Source organism: Toxorhynchites rutilus, chromosome 1 (assembly GCF_029784135.1).
Source record: "Toxorhynchites rutilus septentrionalis strain SRP chromosome 1, ASM2978413v1, whole genome shotgun sequence".
In the NCBI taxonomy this organism is placed as follows: domain Eukaryota; kingdom Metazoa; phylum Arthropoda; class Insecta; order Diptera; family Culicidae; genus Toxorhynchites; species Toxorhynchites rutilus.
In genome coordinates, this window is record NC_073744.1 from 30,024,243 (window position 1) to 30,043,944 (window position 19,702).

Below are 19,702 nucleotides of genomic sequence, written 5' to 3' on the forward strand. Positions count from 1 at the left end.
CCAAAAGCGATTCGTAACATTTGAGAGCCTACCGAATTCACGATGAATATGCCGCGTCCCCTGCTGGATGCGGCCGGTTTCACGATCCACGGTCCGCGGCATTTGTTGTGGGCAGCGATTAGTTCCTTGTAGTCCTGTGGCAGTAAGAAAGACTGGGGCACAATATCGAAATGCTTCAGCCCGCGCAGATGTTGCATCCGTTCGATATTCTTGTAGAGACGATCCTTCCGCGTCAGCTCGTAAGACCTGCAACGAACAATCACAATTTCAAAAATTCAACAAAAAAAAAGCAAACAGCCTCACTAACCTAGGAAAGTGATTCACCCGCTGGTAGGGCGCCAGATTCCGGAGTATATCCGGCTTCAGGTGAATACCGGTCCAGAGCAGATTGAAATCGTTACTGTCGGATCCACTCTCACCCATACCGTGGGCGTTGAGAATCTTCCGCAGCAACCGCGTCTCGGTGTTGATGAACTTATAGTAAATGTTCAGTTGAGCAGCTGGCATCTCCGCCTTAGCTATGCTTTGGTTTTCCTTGTTTTCTATGCTCTTCCGGGAGAGCTTTTTCTCGACCACGGCCAGCAGTGGTTCCGATTTCGACGTGGGAAGATCAGACTCGGGTTCGTCACCATCCCGGCTGGTGTTACTCAACGAGCTGGACGAGCTGGATGATTCCAAGTGGCGTTTTTTGGATTTCTTCCCAACACTTGAGCTCGACGCACCTACCTCATCGTTATACTCGTCCTCTTCCTCCGCTTCCGCCTCGCCTTCTTCCTCGTCCTCGTCCTCGTCCTCATCATCGTCGTCGTCGTCCTCGTCATCGTTGCTATTGCTAGTGGTGCTACTAATACTATTTGATTTTCGTTGAACGTTAAAGTTTTTAGGCAGTGTCGCGAGTACTTTCGAGTTATTGGCTAACTTATCGCTAGGGAGGATTCGGGCAGGTTGTTTGGTTGGGTCTGCCGTGGAACTCGAGGCAGCTGAGGCCGAGTCGGGCGTGAAGGAGCCCGCGCCCGAGGACAAACTGTCCGATCCATCGCCACTAGTGCTGACCGGGGAGAGGGCACTCGTTCGGAACACCAGGACGGCGTCCTTGCCGCCGGGAGGGCCACCTGTTACCCACGGATTCGGTGCGGCAGGCGTTGGCTTTTTGGCACTGATGAAAGAAAAAAATCAAACTGTTGCATTGCATATAAATAGACACAACACTCACTTCAACGGATGATTCAATCGGGGTTTGTCCGATATAGGCATAATAAACAGGTCCAAGCTGGAGAATCCGTTCAGCTTGCGCCTGCAATGATAGCGAAGTGAAAATAAATCCGATTAAAATGTGCTTTCAACGTGAATGCATTCATGATTGCGATTAGATGTCTCTTATGGGTCCGCCTCTTTGTTCATCAATTTGTAGTCATATAGTGGCGGTTAATGGAAAGTTGAACTGCAGAATGCTCGAGCATGCAGTGGGGATTTGCATTCCACGCGAATGTCGCCTATGCGTCTGCTCCCACCTTCGCTATCCTTTCCCCTTTTTTACAATCTAGACTCGTGACAGCGGATTAATACACTTACTGTTGGCTGATGTGCTTCAATCTGGAGTGAAATACAATCGAATCACTGAAACATTTTAGTGCACTCACTACGCGATGGTAGATGCTCAAGCATCATGTTTTTTCAATAGAAAAAAGCCACTTTCTTGTATTTGTACATTTTGCAGCGAATTATGGAACAGTGGCACGGATTGATTTGAAAATACACTAGATGAAAATTCAGAATATTGCGAATATCAGCCTTAGCCTCGTCGAAATTGAAGATACAAGCTTCCTCTTGTACTCGCAATTATTGTTCAGGCATTTTCTGATAGATTTACGAAAGTTTCGCATCAATCATTTTGGGCACTCCATAACAATTCGTCACAGTGAAAATGAATATATTAATATATTTTATGAAACTACAGACTTCAAAACCATGGTGCCTGGGGGAAAATTTGCGTTGCAAATACATGAAAATAGTGGTAGCTTTAGTTCCCACCGAAATGTGTTTCGTAACAGAGATTTCAAAACCAAATTGCTTGGGAGAAAAATATATTCAAGTCAAGTCAATGACTGCTAATGAGAAGCTGGAATATATATAATTGATCGTTACAACGCTCACGTCAGAGATTGTACAAGAACGGTTACGCTGCAGGCCAGAGTTAAAGGACACTGTCCCTGGATGACGCTCGATTTGTGGAGGCTAATACGCATTAAAGACAATCATTTGAGGCTCGGGCAAATCCGAACAATACACGTGCAGCCGAGCTGTTGACCCACGTATCGAAGATGTTGCAAGTGAAAAAAGCACGTTGCAAACGAGAATATTACCAGCGGATGCTTGATGGGAACAAACCGGCCAGTGCTTGGAAGTTGATAAAGCAAACAATTGGAAAATCGGATGCACATAGCCAAGTAACGGCGATCCGAATGAATGGGAGATGTGCACGACTTTCAACGAATATTTTTGTAAAATTGGGTCTGATTTAGCTGCTTCCATCGCAAGTAACCGTAACATTTATCGTTTTGGAACAATGCAATCTTCTTCATCGTCCATGTTCATGAGACCAACCACCATGAATGAGATAGTACTGCTCATAAACAATTTAGACCCAAAAAACGGTCGGGACAAATAAAATAACAGCGAACTTCATTAAAACCCATCACGAGTTCTTCGTACGAATATTAATAGATATATTCGATGAAATTATCGAAACTGGACAGTATCCGGACCGTCTAAAAAACGCTCGGATCGTCCCTGTTTTCAAGTCAGGGGACACGAAGGAACTGAACAACTATCGGCCAATGTCTACGCTGTCTACGATCGATAAAATTATCGAGAAACTCACTGTATCCAGGCTGGTTGAGTACACTTCCCGCTTTAATATAATCGACAACCACCAGTATGGTTTCAGGGGAGGCTTTAACACGCTCGCAGCTTCAAATGACTTGGTAGAGGATATTTATAGTTCGCTCGACAATAAACGCTTCGGTGGAATTCTGTTCATCGATCTGAAGAAAGCATTCGACACCGCTGATCATAAGCTACTGATAATGAAGCTTGAATCCTATGGAATAAGAGGAACGGCTAAGATATTGTTGGAGAGTTACCAGACGAACTGGACTCAATTTGTGTCTGTTGGAAAATATTCCAGTCCTCAGCATCCCATATCGATTGGGGTACCACAGGGCAGTAATTTAGGTCCTGTGCTCTTTTTATTATTCATCAATTATTTATGCAAGTTGAAGATACACGGGAAGGTGCGACTATTTGCTGACGATACTTCCGTATTCTACCAGGCGACCGACTGTGGAAGAATTGCAAGACTAATCCAGGAGGATGTCACGCTTCTTATGGACTTTTTCAACGAAAATTTTTAATCTCTCAATCTTAGTAAGACAAAATACATGTTGATACACTCCATGCGAAGGCGAATTCCAGACCCTGTTCCTGTTTCAGTCCAAGGCATAACGTGTGAAAAGGTTAACGAATACTGTTATTTGGGTCTGACAATTGACACTACTGTAAGCTGGACTGCACACATTAGTGCATTAAAGAAAAAGTTGAGTTCATTGTGTGGAATACTTCGGAGAGCTTCACCGTTTCTGCCGCGTACGTGTCTTAAGAAGATATATTTCTCCCTGGTACACTCTCGAATACAGTATCTCGTTCCGATTAGGGGTTCAGCGAGCAGAGCAAACCTACGAGAACTACTGTATCCTACCAACATGCTATACTCCAACGTCAACGATTAGGTGTTACCGATAAGGGCCCTCTATGAACTCCAAATATTGGTACGAATGTGGAAAATTATGAATGATCCAAAACACCACCACAATACAACATTTGTTAGAAATCAACTCCCTCGCTCTAGAACAGAGTATGGCCGTAAAAAGTTTTCCTTTATCGGAAGTAAACTTTTCAACCAGTTGCCGTCAACGTGTAAAATTTGTCCAACCCTGAACGGATTCAAAATTGCTGTGAAGAACTTGTTCACACTGAGGATTCAACAGTTTTCTATAGTCTTCCAACTTCTAATACCACCGGCAAGCAACGTCATCGGCCGCCATCATCCACCATCATCAGCAACCCACCAATAGTGCAGAAAATTATTAGAGAAAACGAATATTGTAATACAAATTTAATGTAAATAACCTCATGCAGATGTAATTAGATAAGCTTAGGCGCTTCCTCAAAAGAGCACTTCGCTCGCTGGAAAGTGCGTGAACACAAAAAACTTACAGCTAATAAATTACAACTGTTCAATAAAAAAAAGTCGCAGCATTTTTATGTTGCAAGTAAGTTGAGTGATACGCAGTGTTGCCACATTGAAATCTATATTTCCGAGCTAAAAAATCTTTTTTATCTGTAGAGAAAATAGAAAATCTGTATTGGAATCTGTGTTGCGGGTTCTGCTTCCTATATTCTGCTTACCCATATTTTAAACCTCGTGATCACTTGTAGAGCTTGCCAGTAGTTTTCTGAATAAAACTATTTTTCAATTTTCTGGCCTATGCAAAAGCTTACTGTGCAATTCATTCTCGCAAAAAGTCTAATTTGATAAAAAATGTGCAATACCTCAGATTGAGTGTTTGAAGCGGCTCTTACACGATCATCTGTACTGGCATTACCAGTAATGATATTCATTCGAGATTCACTTCAATCATTATTCTTCAGCCCTACACAATCATTTCCATTGCACAATGGTCCAGGAGATGCATTTAAGTGGAAATTAGCATTTAGAGCTCGACATTTATTCTCTAGACAAAACCTGTCTTAGACAAAGTTGTTACATATGACAGAGCGCTCATTTTTATGTTATCAAAAATAGGGTGACCAAACTTGTCGATGAAATACAAAATATAACTTTCTTATCTTTATAGATAGAGGTAAACATAGCTCGACAATGTTGTAGTCTCAGTTATTTGAGACATCTTTGTAGAGCAATGTTTTTTTCTATCTCTTGAAATAATCGATATAGCGCCTTTTTCTAAGTTACGTTCGAAAGACTTTTAGAACTTACTAATATAAAAAATTTTGCGATGCAGAACTTGTCAATATCTCAACTTCACTAAAAGTTGTTGATATTTCTTCCCAAAAAACACGATCTTTTCATTTGTTTGTCATTTTTTTTTTTGGGGCAAACATAAAAAATGTTTGTTGACGGAATTTCAAAGAACAAATTTCACTCTATATAATATGTGATTTTCAAAACTATGTTATTTTTCGTGTTTGAGTAAATTAAAATTGAAATCATGAGTTTATGGATGAAAACCCATCAATAACATTGAGCAGGATTAAGATATTGACGAATTCTGCATCGCAAAATGTTGGTATTGACAAGCTCTAAAAGTAGTACGAAGACAGTTTTGATGTAGAATTTTAAATATAAAAGTTAGAGTGATTAGTTAGAGTGAAAAAAGATGAAAAAAGGCCCTGATGTAACTTAGATAGAAAGCGCTAAAAACAATTTTGTGAGAGATATTTATTGTTTAGACAAAAACTGTCTTCGACAAAGTTGTTACCGGTTTAGCTGGAACTTAGCACAGTTGATTTTTTTTGGGGCAATAATCAAAATGTACACGGTCGGTTTTTGAAATTCGGTGATGATTTTTTTTCCATGCGTCCATTGCCACCCTAATATTTATATTTGCAATTGTTCATCGGAACACGTCGTTCATATATTTTACTTCAGTGTTGAATTGTAAGTTTTTTTTCTCAAATGCTTTCTAAGGCTCGTGTCAGTGAAGCGCCACACAGTCTGATAAGTGAATTGATGTATTTACGTACCGAAATCGAAACAAACGGTGTGCTTTGCTCTTCTCTCACAAACACCGGCGATAGTGAGGAAGGTACTTCCAATTGTGTGTCGTTGCTTCTTAATCATTTAAACCACTATTCACACATGCTTTTAACACCGATGGAGCATATTCTTTGCAAGATTCTACAAGCAAATATGCATGAAGCATGAAGTGTTTGGAATTAAATTGCAGCAGATTTAAAAAAATATATAATATTCAATCAGTGTGTCCACGTGTACATCATCTAACCTCCTCCATTCTCACCCTGGACAAACATGAAAAATCAGATTATATTAGATTGGTTGTATCTCGGAAACGGTTAGTCCTAAGGTACCCATCACTGTACCTTCCACAAAAAAATCCACCCCCATTTGAAATCAAAGTGATCCAATATTATTTTTTTTCAAAAAAAAAAACGGTATTCCAGTCAATACTACGTAAAAATAGATAGTTGGTAGACTATTTTGCCATTTCAGTATCGTTGATTTATTTTTTAGAAAAACAAAAAAATGTATTTTGTCCCTAAATGGGTACTTTTAGGGGTATGACATAAAAAATCCACTTGCGTGATTTATTTTAAACCGCATTTTGTTTTGGCAGTTAGTTGTTTACATCTGACACAAACATAATTTTCGTAGCGGTTCAGTCAACTCTTCGTGCGCAGTGAGGTGTTTTTGGCACTGAGGAAGCTTCAGGAAATCGCTGGAAAGCAAATCTTAACACAGGCCCGAAATTTTATTGTGGGTGACCTCCAGCGTAAGGAATCTCAACGAAACATTGCTGGAAAGTGTGGGAAAAGCTGTGGTGCGGCCCAGCATGTCATTCGGAAGCATCCGATGCTCGGAAGCGTGGCTGTTCGACCCGGAAGAGGACCGTATAGTAAGACTGATGCAAGAACGGAAACGCTAATCATCCGGGAAGTAAATAAAAACCCACGAACGACCATTCGGGCGATTAAAGATAGATTTGATCTGGACCTTTCTAATGCACCGAAATTAGATGAAACAGCTTGACGCGATCTCACATTTACCTACTGATTCGTGATTTCTTCACAAATTACAAGTGAATCGAAAAAAATTGTAGCGGAAGTGTATAATTTCTGTGGAAGAGCTGAGTTGAGCTTGAGCTTGGGTAGACTGTACAATTCGTAGTTACTCCCCGTGATTGACCTAAACCAGCGAAATCGCACAAAGAACACACAGAATGATACTTAGGACTCATTGGGTAATTTTCGGTGATTCGAGCTTTAAATAGTCAATAACGACGTCGGCCACGTCCTTACAATCACCAGGGGAAGGGAAGGAATGTTAATATGATATTCGCCGCCCGAAGGCCAGAAGGGTCGCCTCTTTGTTTCTCCTGCGTAAACTGTATAGTTATCTAATCGCGAGGGCGAAGTTATCTTTTGAAAACCTGAGAAGGTAACCGACAGAACTCCACTAAAATCATTTTTTGTTTCGTTATTCAATTCGTGTAGAAAATATTGAATCCTAATCGCGGCGATGGAGGGTTATTTTCGGGAAACCTGAGAAGGTAACCAAGAAAACATCTCTAGGACCAATCAACCCGGTATTGGTATATTTCTCGAAACAAACATTCACATTAAACACATACTAAATACCGATAAACAGGTAAAACTATCCAAACCAATTGTTGGATACAAACATGTACTTCAATATATCCAAAAAACGGAAAATATCCTTAATCCTGAACGGAAATCCATAGAAACTAATATAAATTGATTTACAAAATAATTTATAAATTGAAGATTCAAAATCTATGTTGGAATTATATGTTTTTCTTATAACAAATCAAAATAAACTACTAGTGATGACTTCCAAACTACAAATATCACTATTTGGATCTAGTAATTCAAAGTATGCTTATGAAACAAACAGCCGCTAGTATAATCGAGAAATATAAACAAATTAAAGACATATGATCACGGAACTGTACAATTCTATTTTCATCACAACGGCGGAGTGAACCATTTCTGGACGAAATAAGCAAAATAACAAAAAAAAACGAAAACATAGATTAAATAGAAAAAAATTCAAATATAGCGAGACATATTTAACTTATCTAGAATAAAATATAGCTGTATCTTCTAACTAGCGAACCGATAATTAAAAACATTCACGTTATGGACGTATTGTCACGTATTGTCGAAATCTACCGTTGCGAGGAGCAACTCTCTCTCTCTATCATACCAGCAGGCCTGTAAGCAGCCCCGCATTGTCAAAATTTGCATGAAACTACTAAATGTTATTCAACTATCCAAACGTCCAAAGTAGTCCTAATCCATTATTCATCTCTCAAGTTTTTCCACCAAAGGCTACATCACGACAATATAGAATCACTATTACACACACACCTTCCATTCAATACCCATAGTTTTCAATTTCATTCGAATTCCAACAATTCAAAACTTCCCGGGCCCGTCAATCCTACAATCCAATTAATTTGCCTCCCTACACGGATATCGCCACCAACACGGACATCACCACTGTATATTAGTCATCAATTCATCAATGATCTGCATCAAATATTGATAAACAAATGGTCAAGTGAACAAGTGGAGAGCAAAGCAATGATGCTTTTTGGGCAAAGCTGTATTTATTCCTCAACACAGTTTCATTCGAGGGCAATACACTTGGTATAGCGAGTTTCCGCTGTTTTTTGTTGACGGTCAGCAAACGCGGCACCCATCTCGCGGATAGCTTTTTCATGTCCAAAATGTCGGGCAAAATGTATCCCATTCGTTCTTTTGAACTGCATACGGCCTCAGCTAACACGCGTAACTTGACTTTACGATCGTTCAAAACGAGTTGATGCACTTGTTTTACTATTTCTGGATTCGTAGCCTCTTTTGGTCTTCCAGAGGCTCATTTTCAATTCACTAAACCACCGATAAACTGTTGTTCTCGAAGGAGCTGAAGTGGAATAACTTTTCGTCAACCACTGCATTTATTGTTCATGAGTTTTTCCCATCAAAAAACAATGTTTGATCAAAACACGATATTCCTCTTTTTCCATTTTCTATACGAATGCTCAAATAAGTGACACTTAAACAACTGTGGTTTGTGAACAAATAAACGAAATGTCATGAAACTTCTCACATAAGCTAGTGACAGAAGAACCTCTCGAAATGAATCTTGTTCATTTCTTAGTGGCGCCTTCTGTTGAAAAAACCCAGTACTTTTCAGCCCATGTAGTATTCATTTTAAAAAATCATTAGCCCAATTTCATCCCGTTTGCAAGCTATGGAAATGATCCCGAAGCACGGGAACCGGGATCCATGCGAAAAGAGACATCGTATGGCGATTGTTTGCGTTTAAACAATTGATTCTACGTCAAAAAACGGAATGGGGAATACACTTTTCGTTCATGACAATTCGAAGCAAAAAAAATCGTGAGTTCACCATCAACTAAGTCGGGGTACACAAAAGTTTTTGGACACTTGATTTTGATTGGGAATTAGTTTTCTGTTGAATTCAAGCTAGAATATCGAGGCCTGGCTAGAACTATCCATACTTCCATTAGGTCTGTAGTGATACTTGAACTCGTGACCAAAATTATCTTGGCGGTCTCCTTCGGGAGTGGCGCTTAAGCAACGAGCTGTTAGGGATCGGTCAGCTGACCGCCACATACATCGCGTTCTGATCTCACATTTCCTTGTTACAACAACTAATAAGCAGACATTTCTGTGAAATTAACATCTCTATGTCACTACACTACATCCGAAAATATTCATTCGGCGATTCCCCCCAATCCGTTTCCTCACAGACCACGATTTATCTTCTAAGTCAACACAATCCCCCTTATTCTACGCGGCGAATGACGTGAGATGGCTCAAGTGACTGCATTCCCGTAGGCGATCGGCGTGACTATAGTTCGTCACTAGGTGAGATTTGAAGTCGTGTCCTCATTTGTTATCGACTCGAGTGTCAAATAGGAGCTAAAAAGTAAAGTGGCTTCCAGAATAAAGAAGTAAACTTTGCAATCTCAGGTCACTCGCCGCTCGGAATAAAGGGGAACATATACAATCCCCATTACATTTGGTCCTTCTGCCGCAGTATCATCTCCCTGATGATGATGTTCTGACTCAGGCACGATTCAGGATCACAGATCTCCCGCGCCAGCTGCTCTCGCACACGCATCTTGGTCACGCTCAATCCCGTATGCACTTTGCCTCTGTCTTCTCGACGAATCGCACTCATCACAAGCGCCTCGTAACCATCCACCACCAACCACCAGTATTTACTGTCACACGATAATTATTGCATAATATCCGCACACACGCTATCACAGCAAAGACACGCGCCGCGAGGTGCCCTCCGCCTGCGGTGAGAAATTCCGGTGCCGATATAGTTACCGCAAAATAGTTACAGCATTAAACAAGGGCGGAAGCAATTACTAGCGGACACAGAGAGTCGCACGGAATCACGCGTAGATGCGGATTAGGTCACGTTCGGGAAACAACTAAATTGAACGCGGGGCGCGTCCCGAAGATACAAAATTGCTTAACACACCACGAAAACGCAGGACTCAACCAAATGAACATTCTCGGGAGGTGGGGTGGCAAAACCGGGAACAATGTTTCGCCTCGGGAGTGTGGTTGTGGTTCTGAGAAAGCGGGTTGCACTTGATTCGGGTCTCCATGGGTTGGAGCAGGGGATTGGGGTTAAATTTATGAAAATTTATGCGATAAAACAACTAACTGTGTGTGTTGTAGGTTGAGGTTTTCCTCAAGTTAGAGAGTAAGCAAGCAAGGGTTCCTCAATTCGGTGCAATGCAGGTGCGACAAGATTTCTGAAGACACGAGAAGATACGAGACAATGCTACACTTGATTCAGCATTACTCAAACCTGGAAAACAAGTGAAAGCAAAATTTAAATTGAGAAATCGTGGCCAACATCCCTAACGCCGCACAAATCCAATCGCCCACCAACGTCAAATCAGGATCAAAATCCTCGCATTGATATGCACACATCAACAACTGCCAAGTTACTCAAAGCAAAGCGGACCGAAAAGCAACGGCAATGTCCCATTTAGTTTATTTGATTAGCTATCGAGTTCGTTCGCCTGAGTTAGAAAAGGGGAAACACGACGGGACACAGAGGACTTGAACCAGAAATAAGTATGACGGAAGAGGTTTCCTGGATATGAACATGTTGCATGTCTGGCGGCAAGAACCGGGTCGCCGACAGTTTCGGGGCTCTTTTTTCATGTGCTCGATTTCAATCACACACTCTCGGGAACCGTTGAAACAGTGAAATAATAATAGTGAAAGTGTAATGGAATATGGTGGCATAAGCAAAGGCGCCTTTTTTCTGGATGCTCCGAACACAACTCTGTGATCGGAAATTGCAGTTGTAACATTGATGTACCATGTCTATCACTTTCGACTCTGCGTACCTAATTTACCCGCACATGCCACATGGGCGTGTTATGTTCAGTGTAACTGTGGGGCCGCAGCCAAAGGAAATAACAACCGTCGCAACACATTACCGTAGTAACGACAAACTCACGTCCAGAACTACCTGTCGAAACGGGAACAACTCAGTCAAACATCAGAATGGGAAGGTTCTAAGGGGATCTGATTCGCTGGAGGTAATGTTTTTAGTAGGAAATAGAACGAAAAATTGCAAGGAATTGGTCCGTAGAAAGTCTCATTCTCAGCATTTGCGGGAGGCTTCAATACTCTGTTTGAACTGGAAAACTGCACTCGGAGTCCATTTAATTCCTACCGATGTTCATGGTGCAGCTTGGCAGCAATTTATTCTCTATCAGTAAATCAAGTCCGAAGGCAGTTTTAAATATGAATGAAATTTATTACTTCATGTTAGTTAAACACAGGAAACACGTAATCTACGTAATCCTACCCTTACTCAGCTACTTTCAAGATTTTCTCCCTGCCAGCAGGAAATTGTAGTGTATACTAGCTGACCCGGCAAACTTCGTCCCGCTCAAAATTTGTTTTTTGTTATCAATACCTTCAAACATTTACGTTTGCTCACTAAGTGCACATTCATTGGTCCAATCGCAGAATTGTTTATTGATTGATTTTCTAATCGAATGTGTTGAATTTATCTTTTACTAAAAAATTCCTAGTACTTATACCAAAACTCATCATTATAATATCAGATTATTTTCAGACACAATTCTCGTTCAAGATTTTTCAACCACTTGCAAATAACATGTTTCTCCGTTACAAGGATTAATGTTTGGGTAAGGGAGTAAAAGTCTCCCAAACCAAATCACCATCTGTATGGAAAATATTGTATAGGGTACTAAATAAAACATTTTTGCAGTAGTACCATACATTTGAGCCCTTATATGGTACTCCATAGGATCTATGGTGAGAAATGCACCTTTTCGTTTTTTTTCGCGCCATTCTCAATAGCTTTGAGACAAAAATATGAAAAAATATTCAAAGTGCATCTACTATCAAATATGTTCAAACTATTTTTTCATCAAAAAATCTAATAATAATAAAAAAATAAATACGCAGTACAAAATAATTTTATATATTTTCTAGTATTTCGAAATAATGAAAAAAAAATAACTTTGAGACCAACTTCTGCTCTAATTTTTATTTAAATGCGTTCTTATGTGCCTTTTTTTACATTTGGCGTAATTTTTCCTGAATTGCTAGGAGCATTGTGAGACACAAAAATAATTTTCTTCATCGTGTGCATTATTATTTTTATTTTCTTGAAATCGATTATTTTATTGTATTCCTGGTTTCCAATTGTAAGATTAAAATAAAAAAAAACAATTAGGATTTTTTAAGTGTTCTTCTCATTAATCCGAATGATCTTTCCACAAGGACTTTATTTATTAGGCTGTCAAAAAAGTCCTTCGGTTCTTTTTTTGAATTTTCATTTGTTCATAAAATTAATTACAATCATCTGTTTTAAGTCAAATATGCGCCGTTTTGTTCGATGACTTGTTTCCAACGAGATGCCAACTTCATAATACCCCTGTTATAGAAGCTCGCTTCCTTATTGGCAAAAAAAACTCGGATAGCCAATTTTCACAGGCCTCTTTTGTGGCTAACTTCTGACTACCTAGCTCGTTCGCCATGGACAAAAACAGGTGGTAGTCACTTGGTGCAAGGTCCGGACTATACGGCGGATGCAAAAGAACCTCCCATCCGAGCTCCCGGAGCTTCTGGCGCGCCACCAAAGAAGTGTGTGGCCTGGCGTTGTCCTGATGGGAGACAATGCGGCCTCTGTTTATCAAAGATGGCCTCTTCTTCATGAGTGCTACCTTCAAGCGGTCCAGTTGTTGGCAGTACAGGTCCGAATTGAGCGTTTGGCCATAGGGAAGCAGCTCATAATAGATTATTCCTTGACAATCCCACCAAACACACAGCAGAACCTTCCTGGCCGTTAATGAGGGCTTGGCCACCGTCTGAGCCGCTTCAGCGGGCTTCGACCACGACCGTTTGCGCTTCACGTTGTCGTAAGTGACCCACTTTTCATCGCCAGTCACCATCCGCTTCAGAAACGGGTCGATTTTATTGCGATTCAGCAGCGATTCACATGCGTCGATACGGTCAAAGATGTTTTTTTGCGTCAACGTGTGTGGCACCCATACATCGAGCTGCTTTGTGAATCCAAGCGTCTTCAAATGGTTAATAACGGTTTGATGACTTATCCCCAGCTCTTGGCCGATGCTACGGCTGCTACTATGCCGGTCTTTCTCGGCTAATTCAGCGATTTTGTAGCAATTTTCGACGACAGGCCTTCCGGAGCGTGGCGCATCTTCGACGACCTCTACACCAGAAAGAAAACGTTGAAACCATCGTTGTGCGGTGGAAATGGAAACTGTATCGGGTCCATAAACTGCACAAATTTTATTGGCAGCTTGAGATGCATTTTTGCCTTTGTCATAGTAGTACTGTAAAATATGTCGGATTTTCTCTTTATTTTGCTCCATATTTGCGACACTATAACTCACGAGCGACTTAACCAAACAAAACACTGTCAAGGACTATATTATAGCGCGCAAAAATACCTTTCCAACAAGCTATAGTATGACTCGATACAATGAATACAACTAGAACTACGCGCTTAAAAATTCAAGAAAAAACTATGGAAAAAACAACACATACGAATGCATTTAAATAAAAATTAGAATAATATTGAGTCTCAGAGTATTTTTTTTTCAAAATTTCGAAATGCCTGAAAATATATATAATTTTTTTTTGTACCGCCACTCTAAAAATTCTGGAAAAAAAATCTCATATACCTAAAATAGACGTAGGAAGAAATTTGAATACAAACTAGAGTAGTACTGAATCTTAAAATAAAAAAAAATTAATTTAAAATAAAAACAAAAATTAATTTAAAATTCTTTTTGGTGTTTGCTTTTCTGATGAAAAAATTGTTTGAAAATAAAACGAAAAGGTGCATTTTTCACCATAGATCCTATGGTGTACCATATTAGGACCCAAATATATGGTACTAAAGGGTGTGTCACATCAAATTGCATCACGGAAAAAACGCTGTAGAAATTTAATTTTTAGGAATTATATCTTCTGCTTTCGCTTATAATCAGATAAGAGTGTATAGATCACGTTGGCCATGCTTCACTGTCAATTTTTCGTAAATTTGGTAAAATGTCGTCGAACTAAAAAGAGCGTCGTGAATTAATCCTGTGCACTCATTTCGAGAATCCGGAGTTGTCACATCGGGACATCGGTAAGATGCTGGGAATCGTCCAATCCACGGTCAGCAGAGTACTAAAACGATACTTCGAGAACCTAACCATCGACCGGAAGGTGAAGAATGGCAAAAATGGATGCTCCGTCAGTGAAAAAGATCACAAGCGCGTAGTTAAGCAGTTTAGACGTGATCCGAGAAGTTCGGTCCGGGATGTCGCCAATAAGCTGAATTTGTCAAGTTCATTCGTCCAGCGGACCAAGCAGCGGGAGGGCCTGCGTACATACAAGGTTCAGAAGGCTCCTAACCGCGACGAAAGGCAAAATATGGTGGGGAAGACGCGAGCCCGGAAGCTGTACACCGAAATGCTGACGAAGCCGCATTGCCTGGTAATGGATGACGAAACCCACGTCAAAGCGGGCTTTCGTCAGCTGCCGGGCCTGTTGTTCTTCTCCGCAGAGGACAAATTCAGCGTTCCGGAGGAGATTCGCAAGCAGAAACTATCCAAGTTTGCCAAAAAGTACATGTTGTGGCAAGCGATCTGCTCTTGCGGAATGCGGATCGCCCCCTTCGTGATGACCGGCACGGTAAACGGGCAGGTTTACCTTAAGGAGTGCCTATAGAAGCGCTTACTACCGCTATTGAAGCAGCACGAGGGCCCGACCATCTTCTGGCCGGATCTCGCTTCGTGCCACTCTTCAAAGGACGTGTTGGAGTGGTACGAAGCCAACGGGGTAACCTTCGTGCCAAAGGAAATGAACCCGCCCAACGCGCAGGAGCTTCGCCCAATAGAGAAATATTGGGCGATTATGAAGCAGGCCCTCCAGAAGAACCCAAAAGTTGTCAAATCGGAGGCGGACTTCAAGAGAAAATGGATTTCTGATCAAAAAAAAAAACTACAACCTGACGTTGTACAGAACCTTATGGACGGGGTAAAGAGGAAGGTGCGAGCATACGGGCTTGGGCTCGAAGTATGAATAAAAAGAAAATGCCAAAAGTTGTTTAATAGTTTTTATTTTACTGTCTAAAATTTTCAAAAGGATCGGTCTACTGGGCGAATTTCTACAGCGTTTTTTCCGTGATGCAATTTGATGTGACACACCCTTTACTGCCAAAATGTTTTATTTAGTACCCTATACAATATTTTCCATACAGCTGGTGATTTGATTTGGGGGACTTTTCACTCTCTTACCCAGCCAGACTGTTAGGAAATAAAAAATAATATTTTTTTTTGTACCGCGCAGCACTGAAAAAAATCACACATGTCTAAGAAAGCCGTAGAAATACATTTAAATATGAATTAGAGTTCAAATAAACCGTCCAAATTTCTTATTTAATATCCTATACATTATTTGCCATACAGCTAGTGATTTGGTTTGGGGGCACTTTTGCTCCCTTACCCGGAAAGGTCCTTTGTGTTCCATTTGCATGGATTATTTAGTGGCTTTATGTTGGTGCAGGCTCTTTCAGATTAAACGCTCACGCAACAAATGTTAATAACTTCTACAAAATTGAATCGATTTCTATTCGAAAAACCGAAAATAAACCTTATTTTAGGACATTTTCGATGTGACCACCCCTTTTTTCGATAACGCGTTTCAAACCGTGAACAAAAATCTTCATGCGCAGCTCTAACATTACGACTTCGATGCTGTTGAAAATCCGAGTTATTTCTTCTTTAAGTTCCTCCATATTTTGTGGCTTATTAGCAACGGTCCTCCACGTACCCCCAGAGGAAGTAATCGACGACGAGAAATGTTCGAAATCCTTACCATAAGAGGACAAAGTTTCATTAAGGCAACGGTTGCTCGAGTAATACGTTTTCACTAAAAAGTACACGTTCTTGTAAATTGTGCATCTTGACACTAAAAATCATCCGATCAGACTGAACGAATATTATCGTCCCGAAGTGGGGAATGCAGTGTTACTATCGACGGAGCGAAAAATGAATTTTTTTAATGAGCTATTCGATTGTTTTGCGTGAGCGTTTAACCTGGAAGACTCTGTAGAAAGTGTCATAGATTCATCATAGTGTCTGTAATTCATGTTAGGAAATGAACAACAAATTAATCTTTTCCCGAAGTGTTTCGGAGACAATGTCCTCGAACATGAATCTTTTTCTTCAAATAACACAAACCAGCCGCCAAAATCCGGAGAAAAAAAAATTAACTCTCACTTTGAAGTCAATTCACCTCAACACGCAACCAGGAGCGACAAGAGAAGAAAGTCCGCGTCTGCTCATAAATTTCAGTGACACCTCGTTGTGTTTTCCCCGAATGATTTCACCTCCCCGCCCCCGTCCCACCTGGACAGAGAGTGACGAAAACGAACACATCCAACGAAAACCAGAAGCACTTGTGCCCGATGTGCTGTAACCATACATATAGCAGGATCACAGCCATGCTGGCTGGGTTCTCAGGTTCTCTGTTGGTGTCATTAACCTCAAAACACTGCTCCACATTGGATATGCCCGAATATCAATACCACGGGCCATCGCTCAGCGGCTTTTTTTTGCTAGTTTCGGAGGCCGGACGATAGAAGATTCGGGGGATGGTCGCACAGTTGCAGCAGCACCAAGGCAAGAATGAATGAATGATATGTTGCATGTTACAATTTCAACAAGTTTTGTAGTTTTCCAATTCCCATCCGGCATCCGGGGGGGTTAGGGGTTGTTGGTTTGGTAAGCTGTACATGCAGTACATTTACCTTCTGGGTGGCGTTGTGTCTCTCTGACTGACATGTTTAGGTTGTATACTTATAGGTAGATATAAATTTGCATACGAGGTTCCCACGCTAGGATATTTGGGGATAAGCGAAACGATTCCAATGAAGAAGACGATTAGCTTTCGTTTCGTTGCTTTCGCGGGGTATTTATTCAAGGGGGAAACATGCGATCGACAGGGAAGCAATAAATCATCGAGATGAAGTAAAGAGATACACGTGGGAGTACACGCTATCTAGCGCGATTGTCAGAAAATTACTCGAATTTGGGACACGAGTTTTCAAAGCAATAACAACGATGGCGAAGTTTTCTAATTTTCTACCCACTTTGTTGTAGTAATATTATTTATGTAGATAATTTAAAATTTTATATTGAGTGCTTCAAAATCAGAACTTATACGAGGTAAAGATCATTGTTACTTACTTGAGAAAAAAACTGAATTCAGATTTGATTTTTGTTATTAAATTCCCTGATTCTCAAATCTTTTACCAGCGGGATTCCATTTTTTTCCATTCACGACTTTGGAACAGTATTATTAGTAAAATATTCACACTGAGCTGCCCATGTTTGTATAGGAGACGTAAACGACAAAATGAACAAAATCCACTTTTTCGCTATTTCGCATTCTACACAGTGGAATACGTTTGCTCAACATGCAAACGAACATTTTTTGTTCGAAAACATTTGAGCAATTTTGAAAAAACGTTTCTGAAAAATCACTGTTTGTCCGCATAACAGACGTAGTTTCATACAGCTTTCATACATCGTTCGAAAATCAACAATTGTCAGTATTATAAGCTATAAACTAAATCTACAGGGTTTTCCATTTCGGGCTTCCGAAAGTATACAGCCCTGCGCTGACAACCGTTTGACATAGCTGTCAACCAAAGCGTCATATCGTTAGTTGAATGTCTGCCATTTTACAATATGGATCATTTTAGCATCGCACAACGTGTTAATTTTGTTAAATTATACTATAAAAATGATGAAAAACCGGCAAATGTTTTTCGAGCATTACGGACGGATTTTGGTCGTCATGGACGGCCTACAGAGCACACAATCGCTAGTGTAGTGCGTAAATTCGAACAAACTGGATCCGTAGCGGATATTGTGAAACCGCTGTTGCTGCCAGTGTGGAGGATGACCCGAATGTTTCGATTCCACGGCGTGCTCAGCAATTGGGCTTGTCAAACACATCATTGTGGCGAATTTTGCATTTGGAATTGCACCTACATCCATATAAAGTCCAACTGGTACAAAAATTAGAGCGTGGTGACCATGGAATGCGTCGGGCATACGTCGATTGAGTGAACGAACAACAGCAACAAAATGCTGAATTTTCGCATCAAATTTTCTTCAGCGATGAGGCACATTTCGAGCTCGGTGGCTATGTGAACACCCAAAATTTCCGTATATGGGGCTCAGAAAATCCACACGTGATTGTTGAGAGGCCATTGCATCCGCCAAAAGTCACTGTTTGGTGCGCATTATGGTCTGGTGGAGTCATCGGGCCGTATTTCTTTGAAAATGAGGACGGCGAGACGGTAACTGTGAATGGTGAGCGCTATGGCGATCATGCGATTTGAACCCGCTAGACTTTTTTTTTGTGGGGTTATGCGAAAGACCGTGTCTATGCCAACTCTCCGCAAACTCTTGAACATTTGAAAGACAACATTCGTGAAGTTATGACCGAGATACCGTCCCATATGTGCCGAAAAGTCATCGAAAATTACCTGTTCCGGATCAAGGTGTACGAGGAAGCCCTAGGTGGACATTTGAACGATGATGATTTCACACATAATGGCATAAGCCAAACTTTAATTTGAAATAAAAGTTTCATCGAAATTTGAATTCTAAGTGTGTTTTATTTCAATTTACTTTCGGAATTTAAAGTTGGAAAACCCTGTACATTTGAATCACATTCGTTGTAGAGTCAAAACATGCCTGTCACGATAGTGTCTTATTACTTAGTGTTTTCTAATAGATGAATATAAGAAACCATTGAAACGATGCTCGTATAATTACTATTTTCTGTACACGATGAACAAAGAGAAGCAATTGTGTTTTTTAATGTTATAGTTACCTAAATTTCTGCATTTGAATTTTCAAGTAGATAATGAAACAATTAGATCAGTAGTAAAATTAAAATAATATTGGTTCTTAGGATTATAGCTCCACGGATTCAACATTGAATTACTCCACATACTCAGCATTTACTCATACCGTTGGAGTAAGTCACTTCACCATCTTCATGCGATTGATCGTGATATCGGTAAATTATGTTGCTAAAATTACCAACAGTGCAGATTGCCTTTACATATTCAACTAATTGAAAAAACGCGAACCTGCTGTTCTTATCATATCCCAGAGTATTCTTCAGGAAAAAAGTACTATCATTGACTCACAACAAATCAAGAGCACCTTTTCCAGACATTTCACTAAATTTCTTCCAAATCTTTTTGATTTTATCCGAT

At 40.4% G+C, this 19,702-nt stretch overlaps 1 protein-coding gene across 2 annotated transcripts in view; it reads right to left on the reverse strand.

The window, feature by feature from the left end:
- Window positions 1-19,702, reverse strand: part of LOC129763401 (tubulin polyglutamylase TTLL5) — a 100,852-nt gene that overhangs the window by 13,058 nt on the left and 68,092 nt on the right. For both annotated transcript variants that reach the window (XM_055762428.1, XM_055762429.1), the window contains exons 3-5: window positions 1,214-1,294; window positions 308-1,156; window positions 33-246 (exon numbers count right to left, since the gene is read on the reverse strand). In XM_055762428.1, coding sequence (XP_055618403.1) covers window positions 33-246; window positions 308-1,156; window positions 1,214-1,254 — 1,104 coding nt within the window. In that variant the 5' untranslated portion in view covers window positions 1,255-1,294. The remainder of the gene's footprint in view (window positions 1-32; window positions 247-307; window positions 1,157-1,213; window positions 1,295-19,702) is intronic.